Raw genomic sequence first — 17,150 nt, forward strand, 5'->3', positions numbered from 1 at the left:
TACCCCCATCTATGTTTTTACACTACTAAACTCATCACCACTTTATCCGATACACATCGACCTCTCAAAACTTGGCTCATTCCTGTTCGAAACTCAACCAATAGCCTTTCTTAAACCCTAAAGTCAATCTTGAACTTTACAAAAGCCCAAATCAAAAAAAAAAAAAAAAGACCCAAACTAGCCCATGTTCCTATGACGCTATGAGCCCCAACGTAGCTGTAGGGAACACGATATAGCATCTAGTATCTAGTATCTACCTGTCCAAGCGTGACGTAAACACACGATTGGTACGTGAAACCCACGCGCCTTGGTATTCGCCCAGCGTTTGTCATATTCCCTCTCCCTGAGAGCCCAGAGCGTCACAAAAGCCCTGCAACACTTTTGGCATCTCTTCAAATTCTCCGTCTCTCTTCTTCTCCAAAAAAGCCAAAACTCCCAAACCCTCTAGGTTTCAATCTTCAAATTCCACCTCAAAATCTGCTGAATTGAATCGCAATCATGGCTCAAGCAGTTGAAGAATGGTACAAGCAGATGCCGGTGATCACCAGATGGTATCTCACCGCCGCTGTCGTCACCAGTATCGGTTGCTCCCTCGATGTATGTTATTGAATAAAAGTTTCAATCTTTCGCTGAGTTTCTGGGTCTGTTGAATTGGGTTTTGCTCAATTTCAATTGGGTTTTGCTTCAACTTTAGGAATTCGCCATTTTATTGAGGATGATTGCTTAGATTTGCTGGGTTAATTATTTAAAGGGATGTATTGTATTGGGTTAACTTTAATTTTTCATTTACTATTGCAATTTTTATTGTTGAATAAGATTGAATGGAAGTTTTGAAAACTTGTGGTTAATGGTGGAATGTTTTCAGATAATCTCGCCTCATAATCTGTACTTGAACCCTATACTAGTGGTTAAGCAGTATCAACTATGGCGCCTCATCACTAATTTCCTGTACTTTCGAAAGATAGGTAATTGTTACTATTTGTGTTTCGAAGTCTTTGTGTGTTTAGCTGTTAGTGTTTGGTTTTCGTAACCTGCGGTGGTGTTTTGGCAATGCCAGACTTGGATTTTCTGTTCCACATGTTCTTCCTTGCTCGGTACTGCAAGCTTCTTGAAGAGAACTCATTCAGGGGAAGGACGGCTGATTTCTTTTACATGCTCTTATTCGGTGCGTCTGTGTTGACTGGGATAGTTCTTGTTGGAGGAATGATACCTTATTTGTCAGAGTCGTTTGCAAAGATTATATTCCTAAGCAACTCGCTAACATTCATGATGGTTAGTTGTTTTTTCTTTGTTCTGATTGTGATGGATTCTAAAACCTGGTATCTTTTTATTGTTTTTTTAAGGCATTTTGTTTCCTTGGTTTACAGGTCTATGTGTGGAGCAAGCAAAACCCTTTCATCCATATGAGTTTCTTGGGACTTTTTAATTTCACCGCAGCCTACCTACCATGGGTCAGTATGCTTAAGTGTCAAGTGTTTGTGTTGTTAATTGCTGTTTTTTCTATTGGGATTGTTAGTAAGGTCGCTTTAATATGTCATGATCTTTTCCTCCTTAGTCACGAGTCTAATGTTTCTGAGTTTTTCATCTTGGCTCCAGTTTCTTCTAGGCTTCTCTGTCCTTGTCGGGGCAAGCGCTTGGGTGGATCTCTTGGTATGTTATTTTTATTAAGAATTCCGTTGGACGTTTCAATTTAGCATCTCATAATAGAGTAAACCTGGAATACTGTGTTGCTGTTCCTAATACCCTAGTATACGTATTGTTGCATGATCAGTTGGCTTATGATGCCAACTCACCAGTTATGCACAATATATCACTAAGAAGTGAACATAACCTTTTGCACAACTCTGAAATACAAATGTTTTGTTATGACTAGGCTTTATTTTCATTCATCATGACCCAGACAGTTGTAATAATTTAGTGGATGGTGTCCATCAAGTCATGATGGCAGCTAAAATGGATTGCTTCTATTACTTTTTCAAAAATTGGTGATAACAAAGTGTTTGTGTATGTTGAGTTGTGCAACAGTTGGCAAAACAGTGCATGTCACAAGTTGACTAACGTTTTGTGATAAAATATCCCAGATACTAGCTTTTGTCACTATAGATACTACACATTTGAATTTGATAAAGTTTTTCATGCCTTAATCCTTGATATTCATGTTGATTGGTGTTGATTCAGGGAATGATTGCTGGTCATGCGTATTATTTTCTGGAAGATGTTTACCCTCGAATGACAGGTCGTCGGCCATTGAGAACCCCTTCATTTATCAAAGCACTATTTGCAGATGAGGCTGTTGTGGTGGCACGGCCAGCAAATGTGAGATTTGCGCCTCCACCTGTTGAGGAACTTCACCAAGATTGATGAAACCTTAAGGAAAGACGGGTCGATGGGGCTTAGCTATGGGATATTGATCTGGAAATAGTCATGGCTCTGGCTTCTAGGATGCATATTGTGCTCTGTAATATATAGAGATATACAATGATATGCTAAATTGCTAATTACTTTTTGTGAATTTGTTAAAGTTCAAAGCTCATCACTGCGCGATCAAAGTGCTGTTTCTGTCTTTGTGCTCTAGTGTATCGTAGTTTCTTTCTTCTAAACTAACACAATTTCCCATTAGCAAATTTGCTTTACCTTCGTGTTTTACTTGCCCCGTCTCATATGTATTTTGCACCAAGGTTAATCCACAAGTTCCCTAACCAGAAAACGCATCAAAATCTTGTGTCCTCCTTTCTCTCTAATCCCTACATTGGATGCATTTGGTTTGTGGAAGATTATCAAACAAGACTATATCAGATTTTAGAGATGCACCGTAACATAATGTATTAGTTCTCGTATTGATTTCCATTCCAATGGGGATCGCCAAAGGGCATGGCTCAGCACTAAGCAGAGAAAATGAAGTAATGAACTGCTTCTATATGTCACATAATTTCGTGACATCAATTGTTTACCGAGGCCTTGGGAGAATTATCATGCAGCTTCAACACATGATGATGTGAAACTCTAAAAACAATGGAGGCAATGACCATCTCATCAAAAAAATGGACGATGGGCAGAACTTTAATCAGATGCATGTTTTCTTTTGTCAACTTACAAAATAAACCTTCTGTTCTAATATGCAAAAAGGAGATCATCAACACGCCATTATGTAAAACTTTTTAAACAGAAATACCTACAACATTAAATTACATGAACATTTTCCTTTTGAAACATGATCAGATAAACCTACTGTCAAAATCACCATGGAATTAAATTGAAGAATCTTCCGTGGCAAAGCTGCAGAGAGCTGTGTAATATACAGACATCTAAACAAAAAATATGCCGGCAGCACCAGAATACTACATCTGGATTGTTTTATCTGGCTTTCCTCATGTTGCTCATTTTCATTAGCATCAAACCTCCAATCCGTAAAGAATAATGACGGGGCAAAAATGCCACAAAGAATGATGATACTGAGCTGAGCTAACGTATTGGATGATACTGAGCTGATACTCTCTTGGGGGGTAATTTGCGCAAGATGAAGAGGACTAAGGCTGAGGGCAGGATCTCAACCAGCTGCAGAGGACATAGTTAAAATTTTGAAGGGGAAAAACCGAATAAGTTAAAGAAAAGACGAGAAAATCAGCTTGAAAGTTAAGAAGCTTGGTAGGCTACCATGTAGTAGAACGCATTTAAAACAGGATGATCCAAAACATCAAGTGATGCATCATCATCAAAAGCGGACAACACATCCTGCATTGAAATAATAGAGTTAATTAAACGCCTTCCAATTTTTCAATATAAGCTGATGAAAGAAGCACCTCATAAAGCAGACCAAGAAATTGGTATGGTCATACTGATAACTTTTACTGTCACAGGACTGTCAAATTAATAACTGTTCGGTCTAAAGACAAAAGTTGATACAATGTGTTTGTATCAGAACTACTATGTATTTGTAACTTGTTTCCTGATAGAAGTAATCACAAATCCAACCCTATAACCTAGCCTCGGATGAGTCCTATATCCTAAAAGTTATAACAAAATGTTATAGCTCTCTCAGTTCTAATTAAATTTGTGTTGTATCATGAATGAATCCCAGATTTTTTATGTAGATTTTTTATACTTATTTTGCGATTAAATCCCAATGCAGATCATTTTTTGAGAAAGACTAAATGCCAGAGATTAAGATTAAGCCTTACCACAAAGCATCTTATGAGAAAGCAGGTAAAACATATGGCTGTAACAGATCCAACCTGCAATTAGAACCCACTTGTTAGCCAATAGGACTAGTCTAAACAGAATTGTTGTTTGGCTTTATCTTTTCTGTTTATACATCTGAAGTCAGAAACCTCAAAGTAGGCGTACATGGAAACTACAAAACTAATAATATGTCCAGAAAATTCTTATCAAGCTAGGTCTAGCAATCAGGTGTTCTACTCTGATAGACAAAATGTAAAGGCAAGGCACAAACCTCATGAAGTTTCTTCCTTCTCCCTTTAGATTCAATTGGGAAACGTCTCAGCATGAAAAATAACCTGAAGGCATGGTTTATAATCATCCACCCAATACAACTCCATGGCCACAAAAGAGCAGAAAAATAACGAAATAGACACAGTCAAGATGCTTAAAGTACTATATAATGCAGAAAGCTCACCTTCCTCCATAAATTAAGAAACCTAGTGCAGCCACAAATGACACAGCTGGAACAAAAAAGTACAATATAATTCAGTATGCATGAAATAAATGAGAGACGATAATTGGAGACTGAAAACTATCAGGACATGAAGCAGGCCTTACCTGCAATAAATATCTTTCCAATGAACTCCACAACGCTGTTGTCATCAAACCAGAGGTATATCCAGAGGCAAATCTGAAGAGAAATCCGCATTTATCATAAGGTACATCAAATCTTTGAAGTCCCTAAAAACTGAACCACAGTCTGTGCTGTTTATACTAGGAACCCTGAACCACACTCACTGCACATTGACATCTGTCTGCAAGGAGTTGAATACAACCTCCTCCACCGATCAAGGAGGCAAGAACTACTTCCAATAGTAGATTCTTAAACAAGCATGTGCAAGGCCTAGACTGCTTGCAGACTACTAGAATTGTATATTTATTAGGCAAACCAGAATGATCCTCTTTTCCTTCTATGTAATCTAGCCACAGAATTGGTAAAGTATTCGACCTAGAAGTCCAAAAACTTATATCTTAAAAGTTATAGAACTTGTTCTCTCAACCTTCCTTTGAAAGAACAACGGGGATGAAGCAAATAATTACAAGGGTCAAAGTAAAATAAGATCAAGGAGATTAGCAAACCAAAACTCGTTCGCAGGTAGTAGTGTATCTGTTTAAACACATGAACATTGCTAATGGAGTCCCTAAGGAATTTCAGTTAGAAATCAATTAGCTGCTAGTAATGTTTATATAACAAAACTAGATGGATACAACATGTAGTGATTACAGCTAGGGCTCTAGAGCAACCTCGTGATGAAACATGCAAAGAAAGTGGAGAATACACATTGCAACCAACACTTTAGCTGGAACGCCCAAAAAATAGACCAATAGGTGATATGCGAAGCAACTTATGTAGTACAGGAAAATCAGTAAGATGGAGCATACCTGTACGAAGTACATTCCACCATTGACTGAAATATAAACAATCCTGAGCTTATCTGTCGGTAAACTTCTCGCCTGCTCGTAATAGTATTAAATAAAAGTCAGAGACCCTAATTGGTTAAGAGAAATTACCACATTCAAAAGCTCTTTATCTAAGTAAATCAGTAGAACTGATGTCTTGGCTTCAGGTAACACAGAACCAATACCGCATCACTGATACCATGCAAGAAAAAAGAGCACTTGCCTGGTGATATATCTCTGCCCAAAATAGGACAAGAAGTGTGTACGTTGAGAAGAATAGCAGTCCAGGAAGATCCAACAAGACCAATATCAACACCTGGTTCAACATGCAGCCATCCAAGTTTAGCATATAACTCCAACATTCATTGCTTTCAATCTTTCATTCTATGTTCTTGTTTTTTCAAATACCAAATGAAGCCTTAATGTCCCTTGAACCCCAAGTAAAATCGACAGTGGACAACAAATAAGGAGAACTTTTGTATCCAACAAATGTATGCAAGAATAACCAGTTTATCCAAGAAGGTTTACGGTGTGTATTAAGTGAGCTACAAAAGACTAACCCTTGGTTGCAAGAGAAAGACTTGCTTGTGAAATCCAAAGACAATTGCGCGCACTACAACAGCGAGAACCCGATCAGAGCTCAACATCACAACAACACAAAAAGAAAAAACAGAACCAAAACAACAGACTCCGGATGGCAGTAATGCACCAATCTCACCTCCATTGACAATGAAATTCATAAGATGAAACACCTTCTGCGTCGTCCAACCGTACTCCGGCACTCTCAATTCAATCCTTATTAGTTGAAACTGCGAATCACAAAAACGCAAATGCTCAATTTTAACATACTCATACTCACTCTTCACAATCTCCTAACGGTAACTTGTGAACTAAATTCTACACATCAAACACTGACAATGACACATTGACACGTCTCGGCACTCGAATCACACAAAGTCTCAACCAATACAGAATAATCTACTAGTATTCTAATCCAAAATTGATTGATGCGATTCACACTGTTCATATAATTAGCAAAATCCAAAACTCCGATCCCTAACCTCTACTCAAATCCATAGAAAATCAAGCACGAAATCACTAAACCTAACAAAACAGAGAGATATAGAGAGAGAGAAGGAGAGACCAGAGCGACGGAGGAGACGAGGGCGTAGGCGGCGCAGAGAGAGTAGAAGATGCCGTCCTGCCACTTAGTCGACTCGTTGATATCGTCCCACCAGGCCATCACGAACGCCGCGGCCTCCATCGGCGCCAACGTCAGCAGCGAAGGCGGTGGCATTCTCGTCATTTCGCCTCCGCCTCCGAGAAGCAGAAGCTGCTCCCTCCACCGCAGAAAAGTCAAAACGAGAAGCGGAGAAGAGAGAGAGAGAGAGAGGGAGGAACCACCAGCAAAACGGAACTAACTGTCTCTCGCACACAGCTCAGCTCAGTAATTCAATTGAAGAATGAGCGAGAGGGAAAGGAGGACCGGGACTACCAGACGGTCCAAGATTTCAGAGAGAGAGAGAGAGAGTGAGTGAGTGTGAGACCCTTGCTTATTCGTCTCTCTCTCACCTAAGCTTCTACGCTCTGGCTCGGAGCGGTGGTTGTTGTAAAATTGGGGTTGGTTTCTCTTTATTACTATATTCAGACCCTCTATTATCCTTCGGCGTCTTTATTTTTTTTCTTTTTTTGGGGCCAATCAGAAAAGAAAACAAGGGGAGGTAGTTACGAGTTTTACAAGTTACTAACACTCTCATTGACTTTTGACTCGCGCTTCAAAGTAGTATCTTCCTAGTTCCTGCTTCCTAGAATCAAAAGCTTACTCTCATTAGAATATACTTTTATCGTTTAGATTCATTTATTCAGACAGAAGCAGCGTAAAATTCACACTCCTCAATTTATAATTCACACTTCATGTTTTCTTTATCAGTAACTTAAGTTTTTACCTTTAGTAATTTAAGTTTGTCTTTTTATAAGAATTTCAATTAAAAATGAAAATGAGTATGGATTTCACTTCCCCTCATATATGGTAAATGAAGGGAAAATTGATTATTAGTTTTTAAATAAGATGTTAATTACACACAATTGTTAACAAAACATATTGTATCGGCGGGTTATTTAAGATTGGTTCGAACTACACTTAATGTAATGTATTATTTAAATGCTTATCACATATGATATCGAGCACACTTGGAATCATTGATTACCATCATAGTCATTTTGATTTTAACTTATTGTAGTGGAGTAGATGATGGAAAGATTTTGATGCTTGATTTTTTTTACATGGACATATAGTCTAAATATAAATTGGCTGATAAAAATAAAAAAAGTTGTTGTTAGTCAAAGTGAAAATTTGTATAAGTGATCTACTTATGAATATTTAAATTATAAAAAGTAAACAGTCGAGATGTCAATAATGAATGTGGTAGAAAAATGATCTCGCTAGGGATGCCTTCAAATAAACAAAAAAAAAATCTTTTAATGAAAGGCCGATGACTTTTATTATCTATATTATTATTAAGATAATAAGTTTTATTAGCTAAAATTAAAATTTTTGACAGATTTAACTATAAAAAATTAAAAAAATTTGAGAATAAATTAAATCACACGGGTAAAAATGTGACAATTAGAAAATATATTTTTATTAAGAAAATTAAAATAAATGATTTCACAACAACAACTTTGCTCGCCCACTATTTTTTCCCTCCAATAGCTGTTTTTTTTTTCTTAAAAAAAATTATTAAAATGCAGATTATGTATAAAAAAAAAACTAATTTATATATTTAAAAATAATCAGGATATACACATATTATTATGATATTTTAAAGTACAAATTTACTGACTTTTGATAAAATATGTTTAAAGCATAATAGAACTACAATTATTAGTTTTGTTATGATTGAAATTCTTATAATGGGTTCCAAAAAATGAAAATGATTAAATACTGTTTACTCCCTATACTTATAGAGTTTCATCATTTCAGTCCCTGACCTTCGAATTTCACCTAAAAAGTCCATGAACTCTCAATTTCCTCCTAATTGGTCCTTACTGTCAAAATTTTCTGTTAAAGTTGCTGAAAGTGTCTATTATGCCCTCACTTACTTTGTTTTTTTAAATTTATTTTTTCTCTCTCTTTTATTTCTTTTTTTCATTTCACCATTTGAAGTCTATGGATTGGAACCATCTTGATGAGGAGATGAACAGAAGGAGGCGAGAGAGCCGAAAGAAGAAGAAGAGGTAAAAAGAAAAAGAAAAAAGAGGAAGAGAAATATATATATATATATATATATATTAAGTAAATGAGGGTATAATAGACTTTTTATGGGAAGATAACGGAATTTTTGACGGATGCTTAAAGGCAGGGACCAATTTGGAGGAAATTTGGAGTTCAGGGACTTTTTAGGTGAAATTTGAAGGTCAGTGACTGAAACGATGAAACCCTATAAGTATAGAGAGTAAGCAGTATTTAACCCAAATGAAAAACAGTTTACCTCAAAAAAGAAAGTTTACCCTGGGTGAAAGAGAAATGACTCAAATGAGTGCTTCTCAAAAAAAAAAAAAAACAGTAGGAAGGGCGGCAAAGAAAGTGAACCTGGGCGCCTAAATCAGGGAATTATTTAGCTGATTTTGAATTTAGAAAACAGAAGGTAAAAAATGGGGAAGGTGTGGAGCTGTGGTGATGATAATAAAAACAAAATAAAAAAAGAGAGTGGGAAGGGCGGCAGAGAAATTCAACCTGGGCGCCTAAATCAGGGAATTATTTGGCTGATTTTGAATTTATTAGAAAACAAAAAGTAAAAAATGGGGAAGGTGATGATACTCACGTGGAGATGCTACGGAAGATACCCTTTGTGGGCTCCATGGTTTGGGGGGCAGCTGAAATACTATTTTTACATGCAGGTGACGGGAACCTTCTGGCTTGAATTACGTGGCAAGGACGGTTTGGCGGTGTTGGTTTGCGCCAAAACTCTTATTCAATTATCAATTATATCTCTCACTTTCTCTCAAAAAGAAAATTATATCTCTCGCTTTTCCCAAAAGTGAGCGCCGTCACATTTTGCCATGCTCATCGACTTCTCTATTTTCCCAAATTTGTTTTCCTTTTTTGGGATAGAATTTTTTTTTCTTTCTATTTCAGTCATACGAGAAACATTTCTTATAATTCTTAAAATAATTATTATGTTATCTTGACAAGCCAATTTCAACAAATTTAATTTAAGCATATTCAGAGAGAGTTTAACTTCGTAGTAGGTGTTTTCGCGAATCTAAGACATCGAATTGATGTTGATAGTTGGCTTGATCAGCTTCCTTTTTGTCATTCTTGCTATTCATTTTAATCTTTACAATTAGGCTGCTTTAGAGGCTTTGTTTTGTCAAAGAAATAATTTTCTATTGAAAAAAATTATATTATTAGGTCAATTTTGTATGTCTAATATTGTTTTGATTATAATATTCAAAATTTCTCAAACTAGAACTCTATTAAGTTCATAGAGTTTGACTCATTAAGTTGATAGAATTTGACTCTCATCACATTTTGTTAATCATCGAACAAGATGTAATGCAAAGATTAAGAAAGTAAAGAACGAGCAATACAATCATAGTGATCAAAATCATCTTCAAGAAAAGGTCCCTCAAGTTCCAACCTCGTAGAAGACGAGGATATGTATAACACTATATAGGCAAAACTACCTTAGGGCAATCCTAGAGTTTGTCTATATAACTTCCTTTATTTTAAGCCGATTTCAATAAATAATTAATTTTATTATGTACACCTATCAACTACTCACATAATTTTGTCCAAAAAATAAAATATGGAGCGATTGTATTGAAATTTTTTGCTTGATCGTTGGTAAAAAGATTAAAATTAAAGCTATTTGATCAATTTTGACAAATTGGGTTATATTTTGAACTTATCTAATAGTATTTTTAATTAAAATAAAAATGATAACAAAATAGAAAAATGTGGAAATGTGGAAAAGACACGACCAAATGCTTTAGAAGAAGAATAGGTCCCTTTCTTTGGACTTGGTTATTTGGCTACATGCCCATACACGTATCCAAAAATAAGGAGACTACCACTAATCGACATCAGAAACTGCCTTTCACGACTTTGACATCAATATGATAACTGTGCTTTTTGAATTTTAGTTAAAGAAACAAAGTAGATAGAGTTGCCTACACATCAAGTCATTCCGGCATTACATGTTGTATATCTGAGATAGTATCTTCCACCTAACCTTATTGGTTCATTAGCTTTTTAATTGATATTGGTAGAGACGTGAATTGTGATTATTAGAACCGATAACACAACATGTTAAATTAATTTTTTATGAAGATTAAAGCTTTTAATGTTATCATCAATAGTGGTGTACTCATGATTTTATTTATACAAAGACATATTGTCATATTCTCTTTATTTTAATATGATGTGAGGGCATATAATATATATATATATATATATATAATTATATATATACAGATCTCATCTAGAGCGGAGCTCTACTTTTAAATTAACATGTGAAGTTCGAGTTTTTGGTCACTTTTCAGTCGCATATGCACATCTCGACCGTTTCTTTTTTAGGTACTAGTGTATAGATCATCTCTGCAAATTTTCAGCCAAATTGATGATCGTTAAGGTATCTAACTCGCTTAAACTAATAGACAGACTGAATCTGTCAACCTGAACCGTACTAGCTTTAACGCAATTATTAATACCTTAACTATCATCATTTTGGCTGAAAATTTGCAGAGATGATCTATATACTAGTACCTTAAAACTGAACGGTCGAGATGTGCATATGCGACCAAAAAGTGACCAAAAACTCGAACTTCACACTTTAATTTTTAAAGCGGAGCTCCGCTCTGGATAGGATCTGTGTATATGTATATATATATATAGGCTAAAATTTTGTATGCTAACTAATAGATCATCAATTAACTCTACTGTAGACAAAAACTCAGTGAGTGCATAAGCCCTCACTTGCCCCCAGCTAGGTCCGCCGGTTAACATCAACAAAATATTTTAGTGAATTTTCTTACAAAGGCAATTCAAAATATACCCATGTATACCAAATGATATCTCAAAATAACAAGCTAACTTCTCCGCAATAGACAATGTTGTGCTCATGTTATAAGTGAGTAAGATAACATTTTTAGGATCTCGGGGACAAAGATAAACTGTAAAAGAGTGCGAGTATCACCTACTCAATTAGCTAAGAGTTCAATTGAATGAACCATATTTTTTGAACAACATTCCACCTCAAGGATCTGAATGTCAAGCTGTCAACCATTTATGTAACATAGAACGTACCCTATGTACATGAGTCAAATTAAGCTAGTGATTCTTTGTAATGACATTTGGTTATTCACTAATCAATGCTCTAATGACCTGTTTAACGAGTATATTATTGTCGTATGATTTGGATGGCTTAATATTTAACCAATCACTTTGTTGATCGTTAATTAGTTGAAGTTCCACACGTGTTATCTAACTGCAATTAGTTGCAGATACAAAAAATGTAAATTAGTCGTAAACCAGAATAGCATGTGTAATTAAATACCTTTCTATCAATAGTGCTACGTTCCCAACTTAATGGTCTACCTGCCCATCAAAGCTTGCAAATTAGTTGTTAGTGCTGGTCACAGTCGAGAGTTTCCATATGCAACTAGACACCAATTACGTCCATGTGACTGATGTGAGTCGGCTAGTTAGACACTAGCTAGACATCGTGACAAAATGTCAAAATTAGTTCTGAACCAGTTGAACTCAAATACTGATACTTGTCTTAAGTTATGTTTTGTACAGATTTTCAGAAGTAAATTTGATTAGTTAACTTATTTAACATTAGTTAATAATGAGGTGAAGAATGTAAAACTAAATGTCAAATTTTTTATGTATTTCAAAACTTTGTGAATGAATGACGCGATGCTAAAGAGTGTATTTTGACAGATAAATGCTATCAAGAGACATTTTAGAATACCATACTAAAAGCGGGAACTGGGGATGTAACTCAGATACTGATAATTGTGTTAAGGTTTGTTTTGCACAGACTTTTGGAAGCAAATTTAAACTTATTTAGCGTTGGTCAATAATGAGATGAAGAATGTAAAATCAAATGTTGAAACTTTTATGCATTTGAAAATGTTATCAATAAGTGATGCGATGCTAAAGAGTGTATTTAGACGAATAAATGTCATCAAGAGAAATTTCATAATAGTCCGCCGAAAGTGGGAAATTGAGTGCAGGCTATGAGATACAAGTATGACTAAGAGGCAGGAACATAACAACCGGGGATCCGTGGCGCAATGGTAGCGCGTCTGACTCCAGATCAGAAGGTTGCGTGTTCGATTCACGTCGGGTTCAAATCCCTCCCATCCCGGAATACTATTTTTTAGTTCAACCACCTTTTTTTTGTAAAAAAACCAACTACCCCAAAATCTCAGTCCCTTTTCAGCTACCTCGCCACTGTCCCTCTCATAAACCCTACTAACCTCCACCTCAACCCCTATGTCTCTCATCTCCCGCCTCCGCCAATCCTTCCTCCTCCTCCACACGCGCCGCCTCTCCTCCACCACCACCGAACCCTCCTCCAGAGACAAAATCCGCTCCCTCATCGCCCATCTCAAAACCGAAAAAGACCCCCACAAAATCGTCTCCCTCTGCCAATCCGCCTGCCTCACCCCCGACTCCAACCTCCACCGCATCGCCCTCACGCGCGCCGTCACCTCCCTCCGCGACTCCCCCACCCAAGCCTCATCCCCCAATTCCTCGACCACTTCCTCCTCTCCCGCCCCGACCTCCAAACGCACCGTATCGCCTCCCACGTCATCCTCCTCTACGGCCGGGCCCGCATGCCCGACCACGCCGTCCGCACCTTCGAGCTTTGCCATGAACTCGGTATCCCCCAGGACGTGAAGCTCCTCAATGCCCTGTTATTATCTTGCGTTTTCGCCGAGGATTACAAAGAGGTCACTCGGATTTACCGCGACTTTCCGAAGATTTATGGGATCGAGCCAAATCTGGACACTTACAATTGCGCACTCAAATCCCTTTCGGAATCCGGTTCCACCAGCTCTGCCTACTCTGTCTTGGCGGAGATGGAGAGGAGGCGGATCAAGCCGGATGGGAACACGTTCGGGCACTTGCTTTCGGGGTTTTACAGCGAGGAGAGGTTTGAGGATGTGGGAAATGTGATCAATTTGATGGAGAAGCATGGGTTCCAACCGGGGCTTGATACCTACAACGTTAGGATTCGGAGTCTTTGTAAGTTGAAGAAGTCGATGGAGGCAGAGGCGTTGTTGGATGGGATGTTGGGGAGGGGTATCAAGCCGAATGCGGTCACGTTTTGCCATTTGATTCTCGGGTTTTGCAAGGAGGGGAATTTGGAGAAAGGGAAGAAGATGTTTGAGAAGATGGTGGAGAGGGGGTTTGAGCCGGATTGCAACTGCTATTATACTCTGGTGTACTACTTGTGCACAGGAGGGGATTTCGAGAGTGCGTTGAGGTTTGCTAAGGAGAGCATTGAGAAGAATTGGGTGCCGAATTTTGCTACGATGAGGTTGCTTGTGGATGGACTTGTGAGCATTGGGAAGGTGGCTGAGGCTCGCCAGCTTATCGGCCAGATGAAGGAGAAGTTCACTGTGAATCAACATAGGTGGAGTGAAGTTGAAGAAGGCTTGCCACAGTGAATGTCAGTGTGGAAGGTTTAGTGGTTTCTTTAGAATTGATATTCTGTGAATTCATATGGAAATAACTTAACAAGCTTCTGTGTCTATGTTGGTATGTTTCATGGTGCTTGAAGTTTAGTTGATGATATAGTTTATCAAGATTCTGTAGAAATAGACTTGGATTTCTTTGAGAGACAATTGATTCTGTATAACTTTTAGAAGGAAAAACTACTTTCAAATAGGCTGTACATTTTAGCAAAGAGGCCTAGGCAGAAATCTGGATACTGCACTTTTGATCTAATCATATCTCAGAGCTGGTTTGTTGTTCTGCCAGCCACATTGATCTTTATGTTATGATAAGTAGAACAGTTCTATCTCCTAAAAAGAAATCCGAAAGAACATACTGCATAAATGAAGTTCATTATGTGAGATGCAGGAATAGATAGATTTGAACGAAAACAGACCACAATGAATGGATGTGCATGTCCAAGTTAAGAGCAAAAACAAATCTTTTACTTAAACTATTGAGGACAACACTTAACTGGGGTCAACTGCCTTAAACGAATCAAAAGAAACATAGCAGTAGCTCAACGAATACCATAAACAAGTTCAAAGTGTGATACATGATTAGACGCGGTAAAACCAAAACAGTCGTTTGATTACTTCTTTTGATTTAGCGCTTGTTCATCGCTCCCTTATCTGGTTGTGACGGCATGATCCTCTAAGCCTCAGCAAAACGGTAGAAGTTTCTTCTGTAACAAGTAGCTCAAGATTCTTGTGATCATCCATTATGATTCCTAGGATATGTTCCGACATTGTACAATCTCTAGAGATTTGAGATTTGGAAAAAATTAGCCTAGCATGGATGCTAAATCATTATTGATCGTTCCATATAAACTGAGCTCACTTATAAACTGGCAATTAGCTTGGAGATAAGAAAACTTGGTGGTAGCCGAACCATATATGACCTCTTGTCAAATTCTTCCACTTAGGTGCAACCGACTTAAGAAGAACATCTTCCCACAACTTTTGAGGTACATAAAGTTCACGCAGTTCCGGTGTCCTGCAGTGCCCATCGACATGCATAACATTAGTAAAGTTTATATATCAAACCCGGAAATTGATATATATACGTACATTTCTTCGTTAAAAGAACAAGAAATAGAAATTGAAATACATTTCATTGTTAGAGAACAAGAAAATCAAAATTGAAAGTCAAGAGACTTGCGTAATTATCGGATTAAAGAGGGAATTAAAGTAAAGTTTCGAGCATACTTTTCAGCAATCTCACTAAGGATATCATTTTTGATGAATGCAGTCTGGGGCAAGTAAAGCGTTCTCCAACAGATGGCGGATGGAGAATTTAAGGCAATCCTGAGGTATTTAAAGAACCACCTTTGCCTGAATATCCAGGGATATGAATCAAGGACTAGCAGATTAAGCTCACGGTTTTCAGGTGGAAACATTACATCGGCGACTGCCACTTGCCATGAACTGCAAACATAGCAGGGGTGGAATGACCAATCAGGAAATGGTAATAGCTTTAAGATTTTCACCAGAATAGCTTGTGGCATTTTATCCCACGGTCTCACATCTTCCTCTGTAACATTCTTCCCCTTCTTCTTCACCCTATCTTGATCACCTTCACAATTCTCAGATTTTTTACATATTGCTTCATCGTTCGTCTTCCTCACCCCGCGCTCATCTTTGCCAGCTGCATGTAAGTCATCAATATTACGTACTTCTTAAGAAAAATCTAGATGGTGTAATATAAACATAGTGAATATATATAGATCATGAACAAGTAGACGAAACTCAACGTACCTTTAAGCGGTTGTAGATGACCATGCTTGGATAGGAGGTCATGTATTTGAAACATACAGATAGATTTAGTACAGCCAGGAAAAAGGGACTTTAGTTTATCATTTGCAAATATGAGATGCTTACAATTCATCTGCAAACCCTTGGATAGGAGGTCATGTATTTGAAACATACTGATAGATTTAATACAGCCAGGAAAAAGGGACTTTAGGTTATCATCTGCAAATATGAGATGGTTACAATTCATCTGCAAACCCTTTTCCCGGATATAAGCCACAATTTTCTTCATTGCCTCCGCACGGGCCATTTCGGGTCCCCCTCCAACAAAGTCTTGAAGCTGTGGAGACAACGTACATATCTCCGGTCTTGTTCTTCTACCTTTGCCTTCATTCTCATCCTCTTTCCCATCATCAAAGAAGATGTCGATTTGTTCTTGGATGGTATTAGAAAGATGGACCCGAAAATCCTCCTCCAGATGCCGCCGGACACTTGCGGCTGTGGCAGTCTCAAGATCCCATGTGCTAAGAATACCTGTGAGTTGCACGCCATTCGATCCCATTGTGGCTGTACGGTTTTTGATCCAAGTGTAGCCACAAAGGGTTGGCCAAAAGATTTGGCCGATTGGCGGCTGCGGATGTTGAGCTAGAGTGGAGGTGGAAGGTCACAAGGCAGGCTTGGAAGCGTGTTGCGGTGGCCAAAGTTTTTGTTTTATTAGGTTCGTAGTTTTTGGTCGGTTCTAATAGGGAGTGAGGGTTTAATTTAGATATTTTCTTATTGTCAATGTGTAATGACCATTCTCCTATACGTTTTTGGTATATAGTGTTGGAAAGGGTCAGTCTCCTTTTGAGATTGACCGTAAGGATGTATAAGGATTTTTGGAATACATTGATGGCACGTTTACTTACTTAGAATAGAAAATAATCATGAATCGGAGACAACTGGAATGGGAGAAGAAAGGAATCGGTATTGATTCCGGAAGAGTTGATTCCTAAACTCATCTTCCCCTTTCGTAATCAAATTCCTGAGTATTCAGGAATTGATTC

General features: G+C 37.7%; 4 protein-coding genes and 1 non-coding gene across 5 annotated transcripts; 3 read left to right on the plus strand and 2 right to left on the minus strand.

Annotated features, from left to right (window-relative positions):
• Positions 1 to 347: 347 nt before the first annotated feature.
• Positions 348 to 2,570, plus strand: LOC112165316 (derlin-2.2). Its single transcript, XM_024301811.2, has 6 exons — positions 348 to 597; positions 866 to 965; positions 1,058 to 1,272; positions 1,368 to 1,451; positions 1,597 to 1,650; positions 2,179 to 2,570. Exons 1-6 carry the CDS (start codon positions 499 to 501, stop codon positions 2,359 to 2,361), a joined length of 735 nt encoding a protein of 244 aa, XP_024157579.1. The 5' UTR covers positions 348 to 498; the 3' UTR covers positions 2,362 to 2,570.
• Positions 2,571 to 3,090: 520 nt separating this feature from the next.
• On the minus strand, positions 3,091 to 7,228 carry LOC112166350 (tobamovirus multiplication protein 1). Its single transcript, XM_024303171.2, has 11 exons — positions 6,764 to 7,228; positions 6,338 to 6,428; positions 6,180 to 6,232; positions 5,843 to 5,935; positions 5,602 to 5,673; positions 4,777 to 4,849; positions 4,634 to 4,679; positions 4,451 to 4,514; positions 4,179 to 4,232; positions 3,655 to 3,732; positions 3,091 to 3,555 (listed from the first exon to the last, which is right to left on the minus strand). The coding sequence occupies exons 1-11, from the start codon at positions 6,923 to 6,925 to the stop codon at positions 3,463 to 3,465; spliced, it is 879 nt and encodes a 292-aa protein (XP_024158939.1). The 5' UTR covers positions 6,926 to 7,228; the 3' UTR covers positions 3,091 to 3,462.
• A 5,682-nt stretch (positions 7,229 to 12,910) lies between these two features.
• Positions 12,911 to 12,982, plus strand: TRNAW-CCA. Its single transcript has one exon. It is a non-coding gene; the product is annotated as a tRNA-Trp (tRNA).
• A 47-nt stretch (positions 12,983 to 13,029) lies between these two features.
• LOC112168455 (pentatricopeptide repeat-containing protein At1g61870, mitochondrial) lies at positions 13,030 to 14,587 on the plus strand. The gene is made up of 2 exons (XM_024305575.2): positions 13,030 to 14,307; positions 14,396 to 14,587. Exon 1 carries the CDS (start codon positions 13,471 to 13,473, stop codon positions 14,305 to 14,307), a length of 837 nt encoding a protein of 278 aa, XP_024161343.1. The 5' UTR covers positions 13,030 to 13,470; the 3' UTR covers positions 14,396 to 14,587.
• A 118-nt stretch (positions 14,588 to 14,705) lies between these two features.
• LOC112168454 lies at positions 14,706 to 16,816 on the minus strand. Its single transcript, XM_024305574.2, has 3 exons — positions 16,111 to 16,816; positions 15,562 to 16,000; positions 14,706 to 15,349 (listed from the first exon to the last, which is right to left on the minus strand). The coding sequence occupies exons 1-3, from the start codon at positions 16,664 to 16,666 to the stop codon at positions 15,208 to 15,210; spliced, it is 1,137 nt and encodes a 378-aa protein (XP_024161342.1). The 5' UTR covers positions 16,667 to 16,816; the 3' UTR covers positions 14,706 to 15,207.
• Between the last annotated feature and the right edge of the window lie 334 nt (positions 16,817 to 17,150).

This window comes from Rosa chinensis, chromosome 5 (assembly GCF_002994745.2).
Source record: "Rosa chinensis cultivar Old Blush chromosome 5, RchiOBHm-V2, whole genome shotgun sequence".
Taxonomy (NCBI): Eukaryota; Viridiplantae; Streptophyta; class Magnoliopsida; order Rosales; family Rosaceae; genus Rosa; species Rosa chinensis.